We start from the raw sequence: 26,743 nt of genomic DNA, 5'->3' as shown, positions 1-26,743 counted from the left end.
TGGGGTTATAGGGTTAGGTTAGGGTTATTGGGTTAGGCTTAGGTTAGGGTTATAGGGATGGGGTTAGGTTAAGGTTATAGGGTTGGGGTTATAGGGTTAGGTTAGGGTTATAGGGTTAGGTTTAGGTTAGGGTTATAGGGTTGGGGTTAGGTTAGGGTTATAGGGTTAGGTTAGGGTTATAGGGTTAGGCTTAGGTTAAGGTTATAGGGTTAGGGTTATAGGGTTGGGGTTAGGTTAAGGTTATAGGGTTAGGGTTATAGGGTTAGGTTAGGGTTATAGGCTTAGGTTAGGGTTATAGGGTTAGGCTTAGGTTAGGGTTATAGGGTTAGGCTTAGGTTAGGGTTATAGGGTTGGGGTTAGGTTAAGGTTATAGGGTTAGGGTTGTTGGGTTAGGGTTGGGGGACAATGTGGGAGAGTCATGAAATACATGAGAGATCACTTTTGTAACAAAAAATACATAATGGTGAAACATGAGTTAAGACAAAACCACTGGTAGCCATGAGACAATGGAATCTCCTGGGTCACATCTCTCTCCACGCTGTGTAACATCTCTCTCCACGTTGGGTCATATCTCTCTGCCAATTTGCCAAAGTGTACAGATTTTACACATAGAGAAAACAGTCAGTATGCAAATTAGCTATGAAAATGAACCAATCAGAAGATCCAACATCCTCATAAAGAATGCAGCACCACTCAGCACAGTGAACCTCCCTGCTGAAATAAAGACTGAAGCTTCCAGAAAATCATTTAAACACAAACTTCTAAGGGAGAATCCAGAATGATTTCTGATCAAACTGGTGAAGTCAGCAGTCTTCTCTGGAAAGTCTGAGTAGAAAATAAGATTGCTATTTTCCTTCTAGTCCTCTGTGAGAAAAGAGGTCACCTGTAATGGAGGAAATGCCAAAAGACATTCAGGAGATGTGAAGCCTCAACTGGACTCATCTGATTGGCTGTGGCCCGGGAAAAACCGGGGTGGACCAGGGTAAACATGCATGACAAAAACACAGAAAAGCCTAAAAAAGCCTTTCAGTCTAAAGTAAATGGTCTTTCCTAAAACCTTTACATTTGGTTTTAAATATTTCCCACAATAGTGATTAACAGGCTCACAACCCCAATATTGATAGCTGGAGATAAATGGGCCACAATAAACTACAGTAACCTAGGAAACACATTTTCAGTCTTGTCCATGTCCAGGCTCAGCGAGGACAGGCTGCGCTCCCCCGCCTCCTGGGAGCGGTGGAGACGGAGCAGCCTGTCCTAAGCGAGTGTCCCGGAGAGGAACCCAGTGGAAAGCAGCTCGACAAGAACCTCTGACGCATGTAAGTTTGCAGAGTGCAGTAATAAAGGGAAAGCTGAGAGAAGAGGATCAGCCCAGTAGATCTGTGGCATCTTGTCACATCTTAAACAGTAGCCAGGATTCCTTTTTCTAAGCTTTCGCTATTTTTAACAATTGCTATTAATGGGTTTTTTTTTTGGAAAAAAATTGTATGTGAGAAATAGTAAAATGTCTGTATATGTGTTTATATTTCACCCAAAAGTGCTGTTGACAAAAAACTAGTTGTCATAAATAATGCTCTTCAGTTTATGTTTAATACAGGGACTGCAGAGGAGTATTTTAAAAATGTTGTTTAAAAACATTCAAAGACTCTTCTGGAAGCAAATAATCAGAGTATCAGATTTTTATTATTTAAGTAAACACTAGGAAAGAAATCAATGTTCTAATACAAAATTCCTAAAGTCTGCAGGTAAATTAGACGTCGCCGCTTTTACAGTGGAGCACAACACTGAAGGAGAAACAGCACATTTTCTACTCAGACAAAAACATTTCAAAATGGACTTTAGTCCTCGTTTGCTACTAGTTGGTAAACACAAAGCATTTCGATTGATCTGAGCTCTGAACTGAGTGCTTCCCCATGAAAGATCCAGCCTGCCGCACGACCCGCTGGACCTGCTAGACCTGCTGTACCCGCTGGGCCCAGGGAAGTTTGTTTATCCTTTTTGAGAATTCCTATTGCTTGAGATTTGCGTGGTGCTGTTGTCCTTCCAGCGTATTTCTGATTTTACAACAACACATTTATAATTGGAAAACAATGAGAGGAAATGAGAAATTTACAACCAAACAAACATCGCTGGGGGAAAACATAGTTTGGGAAGCATGTTCTGTCTCAGAGGACACTGCTTCACACACTAAAGCTCTGCAGGAAAAAATTAATCACACAAATCTGTCAGTTATATTCTTACCTCATCTTGTAATATCTGGACATACACAATAAACGTATTATTCACAATAATAGTTTATACACAATACAATATTACTCTTCCACAGCCACTTATATCCTTTGGTAAGGTTGGTTTAAACTGTGGTTGCCAAAGCCCTTCTGTCTGTTTATTTGTGGTTATAGGGAAGGTGCCATCCTGTACCCGCCCTGGTTGTTGACCCAGAACAACAGACAGTTGAACATTTCAAGAAATCTGTATAATGACGACGTTCTCACCAAGCCTTTTATCGTTCTGCATGAGGCAAACAAAAAATGTTCACAGTGAGTTTTACAGAACGCACAGAGCTGAACAGAGTCTTTGCTAAGGCCTACCGTCAGGACACTGCAGAGGGTCTACATTTTCGAACTGTTGAGATTTATGTTATAATCACTGAAACTTATCAAATATTGTAATAAAAAAAATTCAGGAAAGAAAAAAGATCAATTGTTGAATCTTTTTAGGGTCCACAAACAAAATAGTGTTTGTGCACCAGAAATGAAACCCATAGATATTATCACACAAATCCAGAGAGAAAATGGTTAAAGGCCTACTCTAAAATTATACAGCAGCTTCAACATTATATTCAAATTTAGCAGTTTCATAGTCACATATAAACCTGTTGTATGTTTTTAAAGGAGCTACTTGTCCACTAGATTAGTGCTTTATTAAGTCCTGGCTGTATAAATGTATAAATGCATTGGTGGTTTTGAGAGTAAACCCTCGGTACCATCAATCAGGAGAGGGGCCTGTTAACAGCGTGCTGAACTTATTATTAAAAAATGTTTTTTGATAACCAGCATACAAACTACTTTTCAGGGATATTAAGTGTTGGGGTTATAGGGTTAGGGTTATATGGTTGAGTTACAGGGATAGGGTTACAGGGTTTTAGGGTTAGGGTTATAGGGTTAGGGTTATATGGTTGAGTTACAGGGATAGGGTTACAGGGTTATATGGTTGAGTTACAGGGATAGGGTTACAGGGTTTTAGGGTTAGGGTTATAGGGTTAGTGTTAGGGCAGCGATCTAGTTTTCTTCTGAACATCATTTGTAATACATCTTAATTCTTTCCCCTGGAGATTTTATATGACCGAACAAAAATACACATAAAACATTTGAAAACACAACCCATGGTGTGATTACACCATGAAAATAAAGTCAATAAAATAAAGGCTCATTGCTCAGAATATTCACCACACCACCCCTGCTTCCCAGTGAGGGTTCTGGTGACTGGGCTGATCTGTTTCCCAGTGAGGGTTCTGGTGACTAGGCTGATCTGGTTCCCAGTGTGGGTTCTGCTGACTGGGCTGATCTGGTTCCCAGTGTGGGTTCTGGTGACTGGGCTGATCTGCTTCCCAGTGTGGGTTCTGGTGACTGGGCTGATCTGCTTCCCAGTGAGGGTTCTGGTGACTGGGCTGATCTGCTTCCCAGTGAGGTTCTGGTGACTGGGCTGATCTGAGAGGTAAGCTGTACTGCAGTGAGCTCATATTTTCTTTTGAGTCTGTGATGCATAAAAAGGCTCTGATCTGTCCCCCGTTGATGACAAAGCCTGAGCCAATCAGAGGTGTCCCTTCTACAAGTCTGGGGAGTATGAGACCTAGAGTAATTCTGTGTGTGTGTGTGTGGGGGGGGGCTAGACGACAGTGTGGGGTACGGGGTGCTGTGGGGTACTCTCCTCAGCTGTGTGTTTCAGCAGGTCCATGGGTAGGAGTGGGAGGAGCTGGCTCTGTGGGAGGGGCTGGCTCTGCTCCCTCACCACAGCCTCGTATGGAGGCGCCTCCTCCAGGGGTGTGGCTGAAAGAGAGATGGAAGCCACTGGGTGTGCGATCCAGTCCTGCAGTCTGATTGGATGCTGGGAACTGCCACTTACGGACAACCAGGAAGCACTTGCAGGAAGTTCCTGTGCCTCCAGGCAGGAGTGTGGGGGGTGGAGCTGATCGCGGTGACATGGATCGGTGAGGGAGTACGGAGGAGGGTCATCCGTGGGAACGTATATCTGTGTGGCAGCTGGCCCCACACACTCCTCATAGCTGAAACAGAAGAACAACGATTGGGATTGGGTTACTTTCCCAAGAACCTTCCAGTCAGTTACATTTCTTTACCACATGGAGTTTGAATAATCTATGAAAAAGGCCTTTACAGACTATGGGTTGAAGAATGTGTGGGGGGTGGTTGATTCTGTCTGAAGTTTATGATGTCCTCTTTGTGCAACTACTGTATAACAATGAAATGTGTTTGAACACTAGAGGTCCGAGTTGGTGAAACTAGCACCTTCTGTCTCAAACGCAGACCAGAGAGAGAGAGAGAGAGAGAGAGAGAGAGAGAGAGAGAGAGAGAATGAATGAATGTCCATGAGAATAGCAGAAGTATAGCTGTGTAGGTTGTATGAACCTGCAGAGATGTGCAGCCTTACATCACACAATCACTTCAAGGCCAAACATGAGGGAGAGCTTCACTATAAATCCTGGGATTAAGATTATAGATCTTTTGGATGCACCTGTGTCCAGAAGCGTTAAACTTGTCCAGGAGCATTTACAGGGGCTCTCAGATCCTGGCGGGTGAGCAGTGAGTCGTAAACTTACAGCTCTAATGAGTCGTACCCTAATCAGTCCCCATGCACATCAGCTACACACAATATACCAGAGACTGTGAGGAAGAATGGTGTAAGAATTTTTGTAAATACGGAAATGTGCATGTGTGTGTGTGTGCGCGTGTGCGTAGGTGGACAGCAGTGCTCTAACCAAGTGCTGTACTAAGAGTCTCCACTGAGATGTCCATTAACTGTTTACTGATATTCCATCTGCTCATATGGGATCAGCTGCTAACAACTTTGTTGTGCTCTCTCTCTCTCTCTCTCTCTCTCTCTCTCTCTCTCTCTCTCTCTCTCTCTCTCTCTCTCTCTCTCTCTCTCTCTCTCTCTCTCTCTCTCTCTCTCCCCCCCCCCCCCCCCCCCCACCTGATAATGCATCATCTTTTGTGTGTATTATTACAGTGGAATAATAGTTTTGAAATACCTTGGTAATGCTGGTTATCGATATAAACAGTCTGCTAGTCCTATCAAATGACTCATGGTATTTTAAGATGCTTAGCAGAGACCAAGAGCCAGTTAGTCACAGTTAGACTGAAATTCACAAAAATATTCTTAAAGCCATCAGCACACACACACACACACACACACACACACACACACACACACACACACACACACACACACACACACACACAAAAGCACTGCCAGAACAGAGCAGGTTTAAATCAGACTGAAATCTTCTTGTATCCTCCACCTCCACACACAGAGAAAAGCAGGACCTGTGTGTGTGTGTGTGTGTGCTGACACACCCACACACACACCCACACACACATCCCACTGAAACACTCACACACCATGTGGAGGGATGTTTAAAATGTCCTTCTGTACTCCAGAAAGCACGAGCTCAGGAGCAGTGGAAGAGAAACGCAAAAAACTCACTGCGCCAGTGCTGGTTCCAGAACTCACTGCTCCAGTGCTGCAGTGCTGGTTCCAGAACTCACTGCTCCAGTGCTGGTTCCAGAACTCACTGCTCCAGTGCTGCAGTGCTGGTTCCAGAACTCACTGCTCCAGTGCTGGTTCCAGAACTCACTGCTCCAGTGCTGGTTCCAGAACTCACTGCGCCAGTGCTGCAGTGCTGGTTCCAGAACTCACTGCTCCAGTGCTGGTTCCAGAACTCACTGCGCCAGTGCTGCAGTGCTGGTTCCAGAACTCACTGCGCCAGTGCTGCAGTGCTGGTTCCAGAATTCACTGCTGCAGTGCTGGTTACTGAACTCACTGGGCCTTTTTCTGGGCCTTATTGTGGGTAAAAATGTCTTGCACATTCTACCCCGGGGCCCCCCCAAACCAACTACCCATGTCAGGTCCTAACAGGCCTGAGAATAGCAGGTCATTAGTGTTACCCGTGGTGCTTCTCTCAGTATGTATCAGCTTAAATGATTGATTTTCACCTTTGTTTGTTCCTTTCAGCTCAGCAGGTTACAGATTTTTCAGAACATGCAGCTCAACTGAACCTTTCCCATGAAAAAGCATCAGACATTAAAAATCAGACAATAAATTTCAGACATCAGACATTTCACCTTTTCTGTGCAGTTTTCTTTGACTTTTGTACACCCTTCTACTTTAACATCGTACACCAGACTCACTTCATTCATGCAAACATTTAAAGATTCTTCTACTAAAGGTTTATGATGTTATCATGTATAATAATAATAATAATAAGAACTGTACATCTCCACAGGCAAAATCAATTAATTGAAAAACAGTAAATGTGATATAACCCAGATAATACAATTTTGATGTTTTTTGCTCTTTGTTTCCTCAGTTGATCATTAATCTTTCTCTGACATGTATTATAATTACAGATGCATCCTGAATTTAATTTATTGGAAACATTTGAGATGCCTTTTGCATAAGACAATGAATATACATTGATTGATTAAATGATGAATATAACATTAATTTTGATTACAGAATGCTAATATGTATTCAAGTGCCTTATTAAAAACATAGTGTTTGCATGCCTGCATGTGCATACGTGTCTGTGTGTGCATTTACATATGCGCGCGTGTGTGTGTGTGTGTGTGTGTGTGTGTGCGTGCGCTTCCCCTCTCTGCGGAAGCATCAGTTCTCAGACTCCACAGGTGCTGTGTTACTACAGAGCCCCTGAGCTTCCAGCTCCCCTCTGCCATCTGTGAACATGGCAGCTCTGCCATGATTCACACACACACTCACATACATTCACAGAAATATACAAAAGCATACATACACAACCACCCCCCCACATACACACCCCTCGTCCCATCCAACACACACGTATCAGCCCTGTCACTCCACACACACACACACGTATGCACGCACACACGCACGCACGCACGCGCACAGCCATATCCAATGGTTGTGAAAATATGCCCCTGCATCGAGCCATTATGTTGTAGAGGAACTAGATTACCCAGATATTTCCACATGCTGTGCCTGTGCTCGCACCAACCTAATATGCTAGAGACGCACGCGCATACATACACACACACAAACACATTCACACACACACGTGCACATACACACACATGCACACATACACACACAAACACAAACACATTCACACACATGCGTGCACATACACGCGCGCGCACATATACACGCGCATACACACACAAACACAAACACATTCACACACACACGTGCACATACACACGCGCACACACACACAAACACATTCACACACACGCGTGCACATACATGCGCATGCACACATACACACACAAACACTCACACGCACACACACACGCGCACGCACACACACACGCGCGCACATACACACACACGCGCACATACACACACACGCGCACACGCACACGCACACACACACACGCACACACACACACGCACACACACACACACACACACACACACAGTCTCTTGCCTTTCCCCTGTGCTTTCCAATGTACCTTTCATGTTGGCACTAATATGGCAGAGGGGTGATAAATGGGTGTGAGGATGGAGTGAAGGTGTAGCTCCACTGGTGTGAGGGGTGGTGTTCCCTCCACCCTGGCACAGATGGGGCAGTGATGGAGAATCCTGCTCTGATGTAGTGGAGCAGGTGCTCGGAGCAGCTCTGTCCTCCACCCACACACACCCAATAGACTGCAGCAGAACACTGTCCCTGCATGTAAGCACACACACACACTGCATTGGCACACAGAGAGCATATTAGACAAGAATAGCCAAAATACTGGCAGAAATATTCTCATACTGGATACATGAACTGGGTCATGATTGTGGGCAGAAAAAACACAATTGCTTTCCAATTGTAACACACCTGACAAAGTGATGAGAGACAAGATCACCTGATATGTGGATCACCTGTGTTACGGGATCACCTGTGTTACACAGGGAAAGCATTAATCAGGCCAGTAATCAGTGCTGAGCTCTCTCGAAGACAACCAGGCAATACTGGGAGAGGTAAAGCAAACTGGGTAATGCTAAAAGGTACAAAGCATGTTGGGTAATGCCAGGAAAGATAAAGCAGCCTGAACCAGAAGAGGAAGCACATGAGGCCAAAATCAGAAGGGGAGATGTTCCTCTCTCTCCCCTCTCCCCCTCACACAGGTCTGCTGCTCCATGGTGTGTGAGCACCCAGCCCGCATAATGACATTTAAATAACAAATGGAGCTGGAAACCAGCCGTGAAGGACAGAACAGAAGCCTCACCCCGTCAACTCACACACACACGCACACGCACGCATGTATATATACACCCACACACACACACACACACACACACACGCACGCACGCATGTGTATATATACACCCACACACACACACACGCACGCATGTATATATACATCCACACACACACACACACGCACGCATGTATATATACATACGTGCACACACACGCGGGGCTGGGCTCAGTTGGGCTCGGGTTGGGGGCGAATTATTAAAGATGGCAATTAGATGAGCTAGATCAAACATGCTGGGTGTCTTTCAACACTAAGCTGCTTGGCATTCTTCAGAGACACAGGCTCTAACGGGGAGTCCAGGCTCCCATAAAGACATGAGACAGTCAGGGCTGGACGTAAAGGGGACGCGAGACCACCCGAGGACCACAGAACCCGCTTAGCCCCACCGTGAGGCAATGCGTTCGGCCAGGACAGACGGACATCCACAAAACTGGGGACTTCACTTCATTTCCTTCGCTGTTCCCCCTCTCTCTTTCTCTCCCCCTCTATCCCTCTCTTTTTCTAAGTGTTCTATTCATACCAAAACCATGACAACAGAATCACCATCAGTAAGATTAAAAATAACTGTTTCCCCGTCCCCCGGCCCTTGATGGAGAGCTGAAGTAAAACCACACACCGTTTTTTCTGACCAAAATATCCACAGCACAGCTCCACCTCGACACTACTTCCTAGCTCATCTGCACTTTCCTCAGAAGATACACACTCTTTCTGGGTGTGTGTCTGCAGATGCTGATGCAGAGGTAATGTACTTTTACTGGCTTTTCTCCAAGCTTCTCATGCTGGTGTGCTGATACTGTAACTGTTTCAGTACTGGGAGAAGTAGGAAAAAGTCCATTATGCTCACTGAGTGTCTCCACTATGATCTCATTATTGATTATACGTTTACATCTACTATCCCCCCCCCCCCCCCAGCAACCTTCTCTCTCTCAGTCTCAGTTAAGCTTACGAGAGAGCCTTGTCACCACAGTCATACTGACACCTTTCACACGTTCACAGAGTCAGCACTCTGAACACGGGGCATTAAACAGTGTGTGGTAACAGAATCATTAAACTTACATAAAAGCCTGGAAACTCATGGAGGAGTTCAAAAAGGATATGTTTAGGGTTATAGGGTTAGAGTTATTGGGTTGGGGTTAGTGTTAAGGTCAGAGCTAGGGTTAAGGTTAGGGTTAGGGTTATTGAGTTGGGGTTAAGGTTAGGGTTAAGGCTAGGGTTAGAGTTATAGCGTTAGGGTATGGGTTATTGGGTTGGGGTTAGGGTTAGGGTTAAGGTCAGGGCTAGGGTTAGGGTTAAGGTTAGGGTTAGGGTTATAGCATTAGGATTAGGGTTAGGGTTATAGCATTAAGATTAGGGTTGGGGTTAGGGTTAGGGTTAGGGTTATAGCATTAGGGTTAGGGTTATTAGGTTGGGGTTAGGGCTAGGGCTAAGGTGAGGGTTAGAGTTAGGGTTAGGGTTATAGCATTAGGATTAGGGTTAGGGTTATAGTATTAAGATTAGGGTTAGGGTTATTGGGTTGGAGTTAGGGTTAGGGTTAAGGTTAGGGTTAGGGTTATAGCATTAGGATTAGGGTTAGGGTTATTGGGTTGGGGTTAGGGTTATAGCATTAAGATTAGGGTTAGGATTATTGGGTTGGGGTTAGGTTTAGAGTTAATCTTAGGGTTAGGGTTAGGGTTATAGCATTAGGATTAGGGTTAGAGTTATTAGGATTAGGGTTAGGGTTATTGGGTTATGGTTATTGGGTTGGGGTTAGGGTTATAGCATTAAGATTAGGGTTAGGATTATTGGGTTGGGGTTAGGGTTAGAGTTAATCTTAGGGCTAGGGTTAGGGTTATAGCATTAGGATTAGGGTTAGGGTTAGGGTTATAGCATTAGGATTAGGGTTAGAGTTAGGGTTAGTCTTATAGCATTAGGATTAGGGTTAGGGTTAGATTAGGGTTAGAGTTTGGGTTATGGTTATAGCATTAGGGTTAGGGTTATAGGGTCATAGTGTTAGGTATTGTAGAAAAGTCCAGTGGACAGAGCAGAGTGAGATCACTTACTGAGGGGGAGAGTCTGGATACATGATGTTGATCTGGGAAAGCGTCTCCAGGTAGGAATCAAAGTGAAAGGCAGGCGGGAACTCGTCCAAGCAACTGGACCTCAGCTCTCCGACTGAGCCACCGTACGAGAAGGCGTCTGGAGCTGTAGGGAACACCACCACCTCACAGTGACTCCACCACCTGTGTGTGTATACCTGTATACCTGTAGGCAGTTGATCTACCATTGATATGACACTGTTATTCACTGCACACATTTCACATACTTCCCACACGTACATGTAAATCCTAGTGTGGTTAGTCTTCTGTCATGCTAATTTCAATACAATACAGTACTACACTATACTACACGATACTATACTACACATCACTGTACTGTACTATCCTCTGTGGTACTGACCGTAGCTGGAGGGCAGGTGAGGGTTGCGCAAACGGCTGTCCTTACGCAGGCTGCCCACAATGATGGTGACGCAGGAGAGAAAGAGCACCAGACCGATGACAATACCAGCCACCACCAGCGGGGACACCAGCAAGCTGGGCTCACTGGCCCTGTCCCTGCAGTCAGGATACTCATGGATGGGGCTGCTCTGATTCGAGCTTACTACACACACACACACACACACACACACACACCCACCGTACAATGGAATATGGATCGGAGAGGAAGGGAGGAAAGAGAAAGAGATGTGAGAAGGTCATATGTGGAGAGATAAAAAGGGATGGGGGGGTTGGGGGAATACCGTCTCTCTCTCTCTCTCTCCCTCACACACACACACACACACACACACACACACACACACACACACACACACGCGCAATTAGCACTGAATAAATGTCACAAGAATCTTTCCTTCTTCTCTAGTTAATGTTTATCAGTGTAGCATGACCTCTAAACCACAGCTGACATGAGTGCAGTCCTCAAGCCAGCTGCTGTCTCCCTCTAACACGACCCCTCCACGACCTTCCCGTGACCCCTCCCACACAACCCATTTTGTCTGGGTTTCGTCCACTAATGTTTCTGCCATCCACCCACACTGCAGTCCCACAAAGCCCTTTTGTGCTCTCAGGTACAGTAGGTATATTTTGGGCCATCAGTACCCCCCCCCCCCCCCCCGACCCCCCCTCCGTCTGCACGGTGCACCCACGGCATGCCTCTGTTACAGTCTGACATGTTAATAGTGTCATGGTGTGTACTGGGTTCATTGTAGCCATAGACAGCACTGTGCCTGAGTCACTGTGTCTGGGGCTCAGCTGCTCGGTGAATGAGGTCAGAGACGCTGGAAAACGGAGACACATGGAAGTGCTTCCGGGGATTTAAGGGATGAGAGACGGGACCACGGCTGTTCAATGTTCAAAGTTTATGTCACATACATAGTCATACATGGTATAACTGGCAGTGAAATGCTTTTGTAACTGTTCTGTCCAAGCCGAGAAGAGATACAGGGAAATACAGGGAAATGGATGTTGTTTGATGAATAAATAAATATGTAATGATACATATTATACATTCATCTATATATACACAATGTACAATTTCCCATTTTTACAATTTACAATTTACAGTTTTTATGATGTTATTGTGGACATCATACCCAGAGAACACAGAGTAGTTCCATCAGTTCATCAGTTGCCCTGATTCAGGACCCGAATGGCCTGCAGGAAGAAGCTCCTCTTCAGTCTCTCTGTGTTAGTCTTCAGGGAGCGAAAGCACTTCCCTGACCTCAACAGAGAGAGGAGCCTATTGTTGGGATTGGTGGGTCCTTCACAATCCTGAAGGAATCCTGGGCTGTGCAGCAGAGGTTACGTGCAGGTGGAGTATGGCTGTGTAATTCTGTTTTAAGTGATTCACTGTGGGAGTGGAGACCCTGATGGAGACACCCGTGTTCAGGGTCCGCATCCCTTTTCATTTGCATAATTTAGGTTCTAATGTTAAACTGAAACAACCCACTAAATCACATCCTAAAATCATCAGTGGCATAAAGGATCTGTTAGACAAGTCAAAGTTTCATCTCCTGCAGGTCAGATTGGAGAGAATTGCCTGCTAGTGGGTCTGGTTAAGTGCAGAAGATCCTCGTTTACGCCCCTCGTTACACAGCCGTCGCTACACTACTGATGTTCTCTAAACTCAAAGCTAGAGCAGCTCTCCCACCAGCTCCCCACACAGCTGTGTTGCCAAAGATACCAGAATGAAGCATATTACTGGACAAGTGGAGTGGGGCAGGGGTGTGTGATGTGGGGGGATGTGCGTGGTCAGTCTATACTGTGTGAGTGATGTGTGTGTGGTCAGTCTATACTGTGTGAGTGATGTTTGGTGGTCAGTATAGTGTGTGAGTGGTGTCTGTGCTCAGTCTATAGTGTGTGAGTGGTATGTGGTGGTCAGTCTATAGTGTGTGAGTGATGTGTGGTAGTCAGTCTATAGTGTGAGTGATGTGTGTGGTCAGTCTAAAGAGTGTGAGTGATGTGTGTGTGGTCGGTCTATAGTGTGTGAGTGATGTGTGGTAGTATGTTTATAGTGTGTGAGTGGTGTGTGTGGTCAGTGTTTGGCATGTGCGTGGTCAGTGTGTGGCATGTGCGTGGTCAGTGTTTGGCGTATTACGTGGTGTGTGTGGTCAGTGTTTGGCGTATTACGTGGTGTGTGTGGTCAGTGTGTGGGGTCAGTGTTTGGCGTATTACGTGGTGTGTGTGGTCAGTTTTGGTGTATTACGTGGTGTGTGTGGTCAGTGTTTGGCGTGTGTGTGGTGTGTGTGGTCAATCTATGGCGTGCGCATGGTGTGTGTGGTCAGTGTTTGGCGTGTACGTGGTGTGTGTGGTCAGTCTATGCCATGTGCGTGGTGTGTGTGGTCAGTGTTTGGCGTGTGGTCAGTCTATGGTGTGTGCGTGGTGTATGTGTCACACATATTCTCAGCTCCACTCCTCTGCAATTCACCTTCAACAGCAGGACAAATGCACCTACATGAGGGATTCATGATGCCTGACAGCTTACAAGCAGTATTACATTAAACTGACTAGCAATGTCTTTATTGCTAATGAAACATGATGGTCTGAAGTCCAAACAAGCCTCCACACACACACACACACACACACACACACACACACACACACACCACTGCCTCTCTCGCAACTGCGGCTGCTGAAGTTTTTAACCAATTTTGTTGTTGTACGTCTGCCAACAGATTGACCTGCCATGTTTCTTTAGTGTGTCTGGGCTACATGCTGTTAGGTCTAAACTGGACAGTACTGGACTTTATTAGGTGCTGCAGACATTAATAGCCAACACATCCCTCTGTGTAGGTTGGTCAAACCTTGATGAGAAAAACAGCCCTTCACAAGATCAAAGGACAGGCATGAGTAATGGATTACCCAAGTCATTCTCACAGGGCAAGTGCAGTCTGTGTGCTGTGAGCGTCTACTCCTGTCTGTGTTCAGCACAATGCAGTAAGACAGCAGCTCCCATCTTCACACACTGTCCAGCACTGCTCACCTCACCATACACACGCTCACCCTGCGGAACATTTAGTGGTAAGGAGGTGGACGCATGTGCAGAGAAGAGTGAGATTTATTAGGGACAAATCCAGAGTCGTAGTCATTAGGGTAGTCCAGGGTTATAGAGCAACATGGAGAGTACGAGGATACATGATAAACAAAACAAGGGCTGGGATAACGAAGACTAGGAAACACAAACCAAAGCACACAAAGGCATACAGGGAAAGCAGGCTAGAACAGAAACTAAGAAGTAACATACGAAGGTAAGGAAAAGCAAAACGGCTAGTATTAAACAGGCTAACCTAAACAGAGGCTACAAAACAAAGACGGGCTTACATACATCCAATACATTCTAACACAAACGCAACCATTCAAATATTAAACCAAACACAATGAACAGCCAAGACACAGGGAACAAGGCAGGGCTTAAACGTCACAAGACTAGAAACGAGGGACAGGTGTGGAAAATCAAACGAGGGGCGGAGAAAACGAAACTACGGAATGGAACTAAAATACACAAGACAGAGAAAAAACGGAACATGGAAGCAGGGAGCGACTAACCGTGACACCCTACACACACTGCTTACCTCACTCTGTCTATGGCACTTTCAGGCACTTGCCTCTTCCTGGTTTCTAGTTCAAGGGCAAAATATAGCATCATCACTAAAGCTATGGGACATCAGTTGCACGCGCGTGCGCACACACACACACACACACACACACACACACACACACACACACACACACACACAGATATGTATAAATCATGCATAAATACATCACTAAGATGAATTACTGTGTTCATTTGTAATGTAGATTAACAGGCGCATTAATTCAAGGCACATAACAGGAAGCAGAGCACGGTGTGGAAGCTGGATGAGGCTCAGGGAGACAGATATCTGGGTCATACTGGATCACAGAGAAGCTCAGTCCTACCCGGCTACTACTCATGGAGGCGGGGCCCTGCCTGTGTGTCTCTCCACACTCACCAATCACCAGCTGGGTATTCGGCTAGACCAGGACGTGGAGGTGTGAGTGTTATCCTGTTCTGGAGTGTGTAGCACAGTCACCGCACAGGCACTGTTTCAGACTGTTGAAGAGTCCTGGAACAGATTTATGTGCACAGCATCTGAAGGGTATTCGAAAAGAGTGTGTTACAGCTAGTGTCTAAAGTGTGTGTGTGTGTGTCACAGTTAGTGCCTGAAGTGTGTGTGTGTGTGTGTAACAGCTAGTGTCTGAAGTGTGTGTGTGTGTGTGCGTAAGATATGAAGAGAATGACACATCTAATCCAGCAAATATGCTGAAAACGACACGTCTAATACAGCAGTCTAATCCAGCCTTGTGCTCATTTCTGCTTCCCAAGCGGTTCCTCCTGTTCACAGTAACTGTTCAAAGTGTTGACTCAGCTCCTATACAGTCCATTAAAGCCAGATGAGGTTCACACACTTCCACACTGATATCAGTCGTGTGTCAGGAATGAGATGGTGTTATCTTTAAACGCCTCTCTACCTTCCCACTTCTGCTGCACTCCTTCTTCTCCTGAGGTCACATGACCTTAATACTACACACCTTTAGTACCACAATGCCTTGCATTACTGTCAGCATGTACCGGAGCCAAACATTTCCCAGATGTCCTGTCTTATTCCAGCCTTGGCTGAGTGCTGGCGACCTTTTAAAGGACATGTCACCAGAGTGCAGCAAACATGGATGAGTTGTTTAGTGTGTGATGTCCTCCACACCCTGTGCTCATCAATTCAGATCTATAAGATACATGTTTGTAAACAGCAGTGAGAAATGTTTTTAAAAAACAACAAATGAAAAAAATTAAAAGAACAGAAAACCCTCCCTAGTCTCTGGGTAGTGAGGGTTTAAAGCAGCTCTGAGGTCTCTCTCTCTCTCTCTCTCTCTCTCTCTCTCTCTCTCTCTCTCTCTCTCTCTCTCGCCCCTCTCTCTCTCTCTCTCTCTCTCTCTCTCTCTCTCACACAGAGAACTGCAGATTATGGAAGGCATCCATTTCAAAGCCTGTCCCTGTTTCCTTTAGCCCACATTTCAGGGACCTGAGCGTTTCAACTTGTCTGTCTCAGTCTTGCAGCCCCGGCAAGGGAGGTTTACAGCAGGAGGCTGCATTATCCACATCTGCAGGGTGTTAGTGAGCCAGACGAACCAAGTCCGTGGCGCATTTCCACAGGATTTTCCTGCCATTATCCCCAACTGAGTGTCCTGAAGCATCCTGAAGCTGGCCTACTCACACTGCATTAGGATCCGCGAACACCGTCACGGTAATGTAACACAGTTACAAAGCTCTGATCACCACCTCCACGGCACAAACTCTGTGACAGACAGGAGTGAGAGTCACCAGCCACAGGGAGCATGTGAGGGCAGGCACAGCACAGCCACTGATACACTGATACAGAGCTGACCACTGCACACTACAGCCACTGATACAGAGCTGACCACTGCACACTGCAACCACTGATACAGAGCTGACCACTGCACACTGCAGCCACTGATACAGAGCTGACCACTGCACACTGCAGCCACTGATACAGAGCTGACCACTGCACACTGCAGCCACTGATACAGAGCTGACCACTGCACACTGCAGCCACTGATACAGAGCTGACCACTGCACACTGCAGCCACTGATACAGAGCTGACCACTGCACACTACATCCACTGATGCAGAGCTGAACACTGCACAGAGCTGAACACTGCACTATTTTCTGTTCTGGCTCCAATATGGTGGAATGAACTCCCACTTGCTGTCCGGACAGCAGAGTCCCTTGCGGTCTTCAAATGCAAACTGAAGACCCGTCTATTTGCAGAATATTTATATGTACATTTATATGTACACTTGTATGCATATAACAAACCCAGTCCTCTCTTAGTGATGCAATTTTTTATTTGATTTTTAAAAATCACTCAAATGTTTAATGAAAATTTCAATTGCTGGCTGCAAATTAAATAATAATATTTGAAGTCTCTATATAGTTTCATTACTTAATGCTCCACTTATCCTTAATAGCCCTGACGTTGCTGAGTTAACCTGAACATACAGACCGTGAGTGATGTCACACTGATGTCACAGTGATGCAGGACCACTGACCTCCTCATAAGACAAAATAAGATGAAACTAAACACCCACATGATTGAAACCTGCTCCATTTTTCACTGCAACACTCCTACACCACACACTGCTGACTCTGTGATGCTGCGTCCCCCCCCCCCCCCACACACACTCACTCACATCTCATACATATACATGGTTATGCAAGGAGAAAATGAAACCTGAAAATGGCATTTTTATCCATTTTTAACAGAATTCGTTGAAAGTCAAGTGTGATCATTTGGGTTGTGAGAACAATACTGGACACTGGAAGGTACTAATGATGAATACTAGTAGGTACTGAACACTGGAAGGTACTGTACACTGGAAGATTGGTCACCAAGAAGACTACCAGCAACTAATACTAACAGAAGGGAAAGACCTTATGAAAACATTGAGTAAAATTTAGATAGTTATTAATGGTGCAGATATTAAAGAAATAAGGGAAATTTGAATGATGAAAGTGTGATATACTTTAATATATAATACACTGTAATATATTTAAATATGTAATATACTTTCATACATAATACACTCTAATACACTTTAATATGTTATATACCTTTATATAATATACTCTAATATACTTTAATGTATAATATACTGTAATATATTTTAATATATAATTACTATAATATACTTTAACACTGACAGAAACAGAGACAATGACAGAGCAGCCAGTGTTCTGTGCATCAGCCCAGCATGCTCAGGTAAACATCTTACGTATTATATTTCATCTAACAATGTACAAAGGAATATTTGATCTCTAAACAACTATTTAAAAGCCAATTGCTCCTTTCTAAAACTACACTGGCGTGAGTAGACTGATGTGTTCAGGCTGCCAGTGGTGTCGTTAATATTCACCAAACCTCCAGCCCTTCTTGTGTTAGAAACGTTGGAGAAAAGACCAGAACAAAACAGGCCAAATGGGAGTTAGAAAATCCCTTTATATGTCTGTGACATCAAGGGCTGAGATCACACCAGGACCTGCAAATCCCTGAATTATTAACACCATTATTTAATTTGGTCATAATTTGTAAATCCAGGCAGAAATATTAATTCTACCCTTCACAGGGCTGCTTTTAATTACAGTAAAATTACTGTATGCTACACATTCTACAAAGACATTACAACTGCAACCACACAGAATTCTACATGGACCATAGAGCCATAGACCAAAACCCAGACGTCACTCCACCCAGACATCAGAAGATGGTACAACCCAGATGTCACTCCACCCAGACATCAGGAGATGGTACAACCCAGACGTCACTCCACCCAGACATCAGGAGATGGTACAACCCAGACGTCACTCCACCCAGACATCAGAAGAGGGCGGCAGTGCTAATGGAAGATGGTGCTTGTGTGTTCAGAGCGCCCCCTAGTTATCACACATAGAGCCACAGGCTAAGACACAGTAACACAACACAATGATAACTATTACACAACACTCCAAATACATACTGCAAACACACTACAACCACACACTACAATACTGCAAACACACACTACAAAAAGTCACACAACGTTGCAAACACACACTGCTCATTATGAATCTGCTCACACACACTGCTCACACACACTATGAATCACCACAATGGAACCAGCCAAATAGCTCCGCCCTTCTATCACAGCCCCACCCTCCGTGGCTAGCCCCTCCTCTTTTTGCTAAGGCTGCAGCAACGCTGAGGCTCTTCTGACATTTCAGGTGTGAGACAGATGAATTATGAATTATATATGAGCGTGAGTTCAGTGCGTTATTCTGTGCTGGAGCCCTGACTGAGAGGCAGTGATAGCACGGAGCCAGTCCTCATTCAAAACGATGCACGTTAACCACATTAAACCTTCATTAATGTCACAGCATCTTGACCAAAGCACAGTGGAGACGTAGCGACTAAAAGCAATCAGACTTCCAAACTGGCATGTTCGCTAAAATGTCAGCGTGCTCATCTGCCTTTGAGTGCTGCTGCAGTGTTCCTGGCTCCTCTGCAGAGCTGCGCTGAGCTGGGGGTTAAACAGTGTGGCAGCTTCCTGTTCATCAGACTTCTGATGGCAGCAGCTTCTGTCATGGCTGCCGTTAGCAGACACAATCGCCCCTGTCTGCAAACAGTTTAGTGAAAGGTCAGGTGGTATTAGCAGCAGGCGTAAACGCCGCATGGCCGAGGGGACACTGTGTTCTTTAGCCAGATGTTCCAGAAGCTGAGAGGCCATTTAGCAAATAAGATCCGATTTCAGAGATGGAAAACTTACATAATGTCCTGCTGACGTGTTTCCACAGGGCTTGAGTGTGCACACTGGACAACACCAATGTAATAAAAGTGTTATGGTGAAAGATCCGTTTGTGATAAAGAAATGACCACAGGCAGCGTTTCCTGTCCCTCACATTCCTGCTAGAGTCTCCGTGATCAAGGCAGCTAATGACATAGCAACGTCATTTTACAAGGTTGTGTGTTCAGCTCAGCTGCAAAACAGTTCACTGGGATCACACCTGCTTGGACCCAGACAGCTCATAACCTGAAGACACAGACACTTGGCCTTTTGTGTGTCTAAGCATAGCCTAAGGGTTAAGTCAGGTTAACTATGGGTTAGGTTAAGTTAACTAAAGGATAAGTTAGGTTACCTAGGTTAAGTGTTAAGGTTAAGTGCAGGTTAAATCCCTTTCTGTCTCCATCTCTGTTTTTAAAAGCAGGGAGAAGAGAGGACTACTCACCACACCACTACCTTGTTGCCATGGTTTCTGCCATGACCCCAACCTGGCCAACTATAGTTAAGCTTGTTTATATCTCAGAATAAAACAGGAAATGGAATTCAAGCTTCTGAACCTGTCATCAGGAAATGTGTGTATTCTGTTACAGCTGGAACTCACATACACACTGCAGAAAGAACCAAGAAAATGCACAAATTGAGTATTCCTCCTCAACTCGCAACAGGACAGAAAACTGGAGTGGAATGGCAGGGTGAGGAAGGCTGAGGAACGGTGGGGAACACAAAACCGTTATCCCCGGAAAAAGCGTCGGTGCCTTACCTGAACAGATCAGTTTCATCAACATGTACTCCCTGGCACAGTGCTTCCTACTGTGGCATCTCAGCCAGTTAAATGGGCAGGTGCCAAACGTGAGACCGTCTATGTGGCACGCGGAGGGGGCGTCCTCATCCGCTGGAAGGAGAGCAGAAGGAGGCGTGACCAAGCCAGGAAGACTGGCGTGATGGTAGAGAGTGACAGATGCTTGATAACTCACCCACACAGGCTATAACCCCACCAACACGACACACCCACTCATGCCATAACCCCACCCACAGGACATATGCACACATACCATAAACCCCACCCATGTCATAACCCCACCCACAAGACACACCCACACATGCCATAACACCACCCACACGACATGCCTACACAGGCCATGGTTCTTCAGTGGTCACAAGCTAAAGATACTGATCAATGCAGTTCCTCTGCTTGTATGCCATCCACAAGGCACAAGTCCACACAGCCCCACACCTCTACATATTGGCCTCAGGGCCCCACACAGCCCCACACCTCTGCACACTGTCAGAGAGAGCACAGATGGTTTTGTGTTCTCTGAATCACTAACAGTGAAGTTTCTTACTTTTGGTAACTGATAACAGCAACTACGCAACACTTTATCACTCATGACAAGATGCACAAACATGGAGACACACACACACACACACACACACACACACACACACACACACACACACACACAGTACTCACTGGCTTTGGAGAAGATGTCACTGGTGTTTGAGGTGGTTTAGAACAAGATGCACTTGCAGCAGGAAAGCTGGAACTACAGAAAGAGCGAGCGAGAGAGAGAGAGAAGCAAAGAGACAGAGAGAGAGAAAGTGAGAGAGAGAGGCAGAGAGAAAGAGAGAGAGAGAGAAAAAAAAATTAGAGATCCAGCAAGTAATAGCATTCTTCTCATTTTCACTCACAGCCTGAAGTAGTTTAGACTGGCAGATGTTACACTGGGCTGAAACCTGACTGCCACTGGGAGACCAGCTTCAGCCTGGACTGCAGCTTCAGGATCATCCACAACCATTAAAACATTAACCCCAGACTACCATTAAAACATAAACCCTAGACCACCATTTAAAACATTAACCCCAGGACTACCATTAAAACATAAACCCTAGACCACCATTTAAAACATTTACCCAGACTACCATTAAAACATAAACCCTAGACCACCATTTAAAACATTAATCCCAGACTACCATTAAAACATTAACCATAGATCATCATTTGAAACATTAACCCTAGACAACCATTTAAAACATTTCCATAGACCACAATTAAAACATTAACCTTAGACCACCATTAAACATTAACCCAACCACCATTTAAAACATTAACCCTATACAACCATTTAAAAACATTACCATAGACCACCACTGAAAACATTCGTCCTAGACCACTATGACAATTTATTATCTGGGATTACCATAAGGGAGGCTATAAAAATATCTACCAACACTTAATGTAATATAGCCTATCAATACAATACCCTATATAATATCCAATACAATATCCAATTTAATATACAGTATAAAATATACAATATAATAATATACCATATCATATACAATGTAAAACAATATTGCAATATACTGTTTTTAGATTTTATCATGTTTAGGACATTGTTGCAAAATTGCTAAATAAAAATATGCGATTATCTTGATGTGTTAATGATTATTGGCCAGTTTTTATTGTACACCAAATAAAATATGGTGACTTTTCATTTTCACTGCAATTTAGTCTAAGATTACGCTAAAGTTCTAAGGTTCTTTGCAGTAACATTATTTAAAATGACTATTTAAGCTTATCAAATTACCGACAGTTTAGCAAGCAGCCAAAAACGGATAATATGTCCATAAATGACAATCTCATGAATTTAAACCTTGTTTGTTCTGGGTGGGTGAGGGGCGGCGGTACGGAATTGGGCGTGGCTTCCATCCCGCACCTGTAGACGCGCGAGGCGGAGCACGAGACCCCGTTGTAGCGCGCAGAGTAGGGTACGAGACTAAATTAACAGTTTTGAATAAGGGGTGTACATGAAAAATGATAGTGTATCTGAGGAAAAAGAAAAAGAACCAACATCCAAAACAAAGAAGAATTTACGTCCCGAGAGAAGATGAAGAACCAGGCCAGTGAGACCCAAACACTTCTGAGGTAAAGACACACTGGGCAGTGAACCCCCGCTAGTACGGGCTGTGGTCCTTCAGACCGCTCCAGTTTGGTAGGTTCCCTCTCCGGACATGTTAACAGGAACATACAGGACTTTCTGAGCCCAGTTATAACCAACATGGACTGGATCTGGACATCGATTACATGTGGTCCAGTTCTGGAGGGGCGCAGCGCAACGCATCTGAGGAGCAGAACTAAGCGACTTACCCAGCTGCAGGAAGAGCTCCCGTGCGGTTGAACGCGCCTGGTTTCCGAGGTCTGTAAACGCCAGCGGACTCTCACCGCGCGACGTCCCCTACTGCGCCTGCTTTATACTCACATACCAAACACATCACTTCCTCCGTGGCGCTAAACGATCTGTCGCCAAAGAAATGCAACCAGAAATCTCTCAAGGTCGTGCGATTCCTCGAGACATTTTGTGGACGAAGGGAATGAGCTCTGCGAGACACGAGGCTTCGTTCCAAACGCTTGAAAGCGCTAAAAGGCGAACGGATGGACGGAACCCACAGCAGCCGAGCCTCCCGCCTACTGGCGCGTCCGCGGAGCGCACTCCTCCTCGCGGACACGCTCATTCGCTGCGCACGAGTCCCTAACGCACAGCGCGAGGACTCCAAATGTAATTCAGAATTCAGGCGGCTGGTCATGCAGTCGCGCTCTCCTCTCTAGGCCGAGTCTTCTGCGTTATGAAGGACAGAATGAAGCCGTATGATATATTAAACCTTCCTCACTAAAGAAATGACATACTTTATCTGCCATTAGTGTTTGGAATTTTCCCTGGTGTTACTTTAACATTAATAAACATTCGCATAATACACATTAAAAATCCCGAGGTCATCGTCAGCCAAATAAAAATAACAACATGAGTAAAATAAAATAAGATAACAGTGGTACAGTCTTACAATGTGTAATCCATATGAAACATGAGGCTCTTAACACACCTTTAGTGCCCATCTGTCCAGGAAATGCGGAGTTAAAAGAATAACATTCATTCTAAGATCAGCAGAAAATGCGTCAAATCAACAACACACAACCTTTCCGAGTGTGGTAGGAAGGTGTTGTATGTTTATTTGTTCAATTCAAATCATTGTTTAGGAACTGGCTAACCTCGGGAAGCTTGGCCCTTTTAGAGTGCTCCGTCCCAGAACAGATCTAAACGTCCTACTGGAAGGCGGAAGCTCTGGGAGTGTAATTCAGGGTGGGGGGATGCTTGGTGCTAATTCCAGCTGTACAAAGGATTTGTACGTTGAGATAATGATGGCAGAGTGTGACGGGGCATCTCAGATGGAGTTTTTATCTCAGTCTCTGACACTTTTACAAACAGGTTAGTCGCTTAGACCCTGTTGTCATGGAGAAAGTGAATCCAGCCTCACAGAACCAGAACATGTCCAGACCTTATGAACTGTAACTTTCTAAGTACAGCCTTTCGTGTGCAGTCTTTACAATATGTTGTACATTGCCATCTCATTTAAAATCCACAGCTATTATCATACCAAAAATGTAAACTTACTCACTGTCTTCACTGCTGCACCCATCGCACACACCACCATCACACACACCATCACACACACCACCATCACACACACCACCATCACATACTCCACACACACCACCATTGCACACACCACCATCGCACACACCATCATTACACACACCACCATCACACACAACACCATCACATACACCACCATCACATATACCACCATCACATACAACACCATCACACACACCACCATCACACACAACACCATCACACACAACACCATCACATACAACACCATCACACACAACACCATCACACACACCACCATCGCACACACCACCATCGCACACACCACCATCACACACAACACCATCACATACAACACCATCACACACACCACCATCACACACACCACATACACCACCATCACACACACCACCATCACACACACCACATACACCACCATCACACACACCACCATCACACACACCACATACACCACCATCACACACAACACCATCACACACACCACCATCGCACACAACACCATCACACACACCACCATCGCACACACCACCATCGCACACACCACCATCACACACACCACCATCACATACACTACGATCACGCACACCACCATCACACACTGCCATCACACACCGCCATCACACACCGCCATCACACACCGCCATCACACACACCACCATCACATACATCAGCATCACATTCATACTTAGCGATTTTGTACATTAATTTGTCATTACCCTTAAACGCCCCATTCTGAGAGTCTTTAGTAAATCAAGGGTTGTTTTTTCTGTTTATAGTCACTGTTTAGTAGAAAAGACACAGTAACAGTACAAGTACAGTAACATCATTCACATTCTTGTATGTTTTCATGCGTTATTGCAGTAGACTATGTATTCTAGCTGAAAGGGGAAATCCCTGTTTTAACTACATTTCTTTTATGTCATTAAGCAATTAAAGTGCACACGTACAATACATTTAACACTTTTAAGTATTTATTAACACTTTTAATTATTTATTAACACTTTTAAGTACTATACTGTTATCACACACAGCCCGTTGTGTGCATCCATCTATTTAATTAAGGTTTCAATCAAAAAATCTTAAAACACGTCACGTCAAAGTCCTAAGATTATCTGTGGTAATCGCTTCTGTCCAGATCGTTGGATGCAAGCCATTTAAATTTGGGTGAGTTCAGTACCTTGTACACCAAAAGGGGTGACAAAGTGTGTGAAAGTGTCTGGACTGGACATGCAGACATGGAGTGGAAACAAGTGACAAATATGTTTGCGTGTTTGTGTGTGTGCTGGTCTCCACGGCAACATTAATTAGGAATTGACGTGAGGGCACAGTAATGACCCCTGTGTGCTGTGTGACGTTTGACTCTCCTCCACTGCTCATGTTGGTCAGCTGGTCCCTGCTCACATGGTAGTAAAGCACAGCAACTGCTATCTGACCAGTCAGCCAGTACGAACCCATGCTGGACACACTTCAGCCAGTATTAACCCATACTGTGGACACTGCGCAGAGGCAGAATGGTGAGATTTATATAAAACTGTTCCTGTAGCTCAGCTGGTGGAGGAGGGAGGAGGGAGCTCACACATCCAAGGTCAGCAGCTCCTGAAGGAAACACGTACAGCTGAACTGGTAAATGTGCAAGTCACTCTGGAAAAGGGTGTCTGCCAAACACTGTAGATGTACATCACACACACAGACACACACACACACTAGGCGGGGCATCTACCCCTGGGAAGAGGCTCTCATGACACGGTGTCCTCCTGCCCAGCAGTCGTGAGCGTGTGAATAACATGGACCAGAAAAGGCAGCTGTAGCGCTTACAGGTGCCCCATTAAGAGTGCTGACATATGAACCGGGAAAACACACGTGTACATGCATGTGCATGTATGTCTTCCGGAGGGTTCATTGTGCATCGGTCACAGTTGTTCCATTTGTTCAGCTGGCAGCTTTAAGAGCAGCTTCCCCTCTGGTCTTCCCTGTCACAGACACTCACCACCTACTTTATTGTTGACATCTGCTGACCACCTACACTGACTGACCACTGTGGTAGGTACACATGTCTTATATGCTACAAAACTCCAGAACTTATCAGATACACTAAGCATCCAGTCAGCGGTGGTCCTGTTGAGGAGGATGTGCACACAGCACGCACTCAACTAAAATCTCTAACTGCACACCTACAAGATGCTTCTAAAAAACCATTTCTAAAAAAGTGTTTGTATGTGTTACGTCACGTTGTCATCTGGTGAGGCAGGTGAAGCATGGTGCTAAACACCCCAACCTCACACACACACTGTCACACGTCACTCCAGAGCACATCGCTCTGGAGAAGAGTGTTTTCCACATGTTTAAGTAATGAAAATCTTTATTACCTATTTTTAGACAGTAAATTTACATATTTGCTGTAGCTGGCACACATCAGGGATGATGTGGGGTTAGTACACCTGTATGGAGGGCTGAGGTGGGGTTAGCACACCTGTATGGAGGGATGAGGTGGGGTTAGCACACCTGTATGGAGGGATGAGGTGGGGTTAGTACACCTGTATGGAGGGATGAGGTGGGGTTAGTACACCTGTATGGAGGTGGGGTTAGTACACCTGTATGGAGGGATGAGGTGGGGTTAGTACACCTGTATGGAGGGATGAGGAAGGGTTAGTACACCTGTATGGGGGGCTGAGGTTGGGTTAGTACACCTGTATGGAGGGCTGAGGTGGGGTTAGCACACCTGTATGGAGGGCTGAAGTGGGGTTAGTACACCTGTATGGAGGGCTGAGGTGGGGTTAGCACACCTGTATGGAGGGCTGAGGTGGGGTTACCACACCTGTATGGAGGGCTGAGGTGGGGTTAGTACACCTGTATGGAGGG

General features: G+C 45.2%; 1 protein-coding gene across 1 annotated transcript; it reads right to left on the bottom strand.

Annotated features, from left to right (window-relative positions):
• Positions 1–1,664: 1,664 nt before the first annotated feature.
• On the bottom strand, positions 1,665–23,001 carry bean1 (brain expressed, associated with NEDD4, 1). The gene is made up of 6 exons (XM_027027613.2): positions 22,564–23,001; positions 20,887–20,959; positions 20,176–20,307; positions 10,962–11,162; positions 10,565–10,706; positions 1,665–4,285 (listed from the first exon to the last, which is right to left on the bottom strand). The coding sequence occupies exons 3-6, from the start codon at positions 20,198–20,200 to the stop codon at positions 3,889–3,891; spliced, it is 765 nt and encodes a 254-aa protein (XP_026883414.1). The 5' UTR covers positions 20,201–20,307; positions 20,887–20,959; positions 22,564–23,001; the 3' UTR covers positions 1,665–3,888.
• Positions 23,002–26,743: the final 3,742 nt, after the last annotated feature.

The sequence above is a fragment of the Electrophorus electricus genome, chromosome 21, assembly GCF_013358815.1.
Source record: "Electrophorus electricus isolate fEleEle1 chromosome 21, fEleEle1.pri, whole genome shotgun sequence".
Classification (NCBI taxonomy): Eukaryota; Metazoa; Chordata; class Actinopteri; order Gymnotiformes; family Gymnotidae; genus Electrophorus; species Electrophorus electricus.
Note: the sequence above shows the minus strand (reverse complement) of the source record. Positions and strands in the feature narration are given on the sequence as shown.

Excerpts from the sequence above, each read along its gene's own strand:
- bean1 (XM_027027613.2), bottom strand. The coding sequence starts at position 20,200 with ATGTTGATGAAACTGATCTGTTCAG. Across the intron at positions 10,707-10,961 it reads TCACCTGCCCTCCAGCTACG|CTCCAGACGCCTTCTCGTAC; the intron begins GTCAGTACCACA and ends TGTTCCCTACAG. Across the intron at positions 4,286-10,564 it reads TATCCAGACTCTCCCCCTCA|CTATGAGGAGTGTGTGGGGC; the intron begins GTAAGTGATCTC and ends CTTCTGTTTCAG.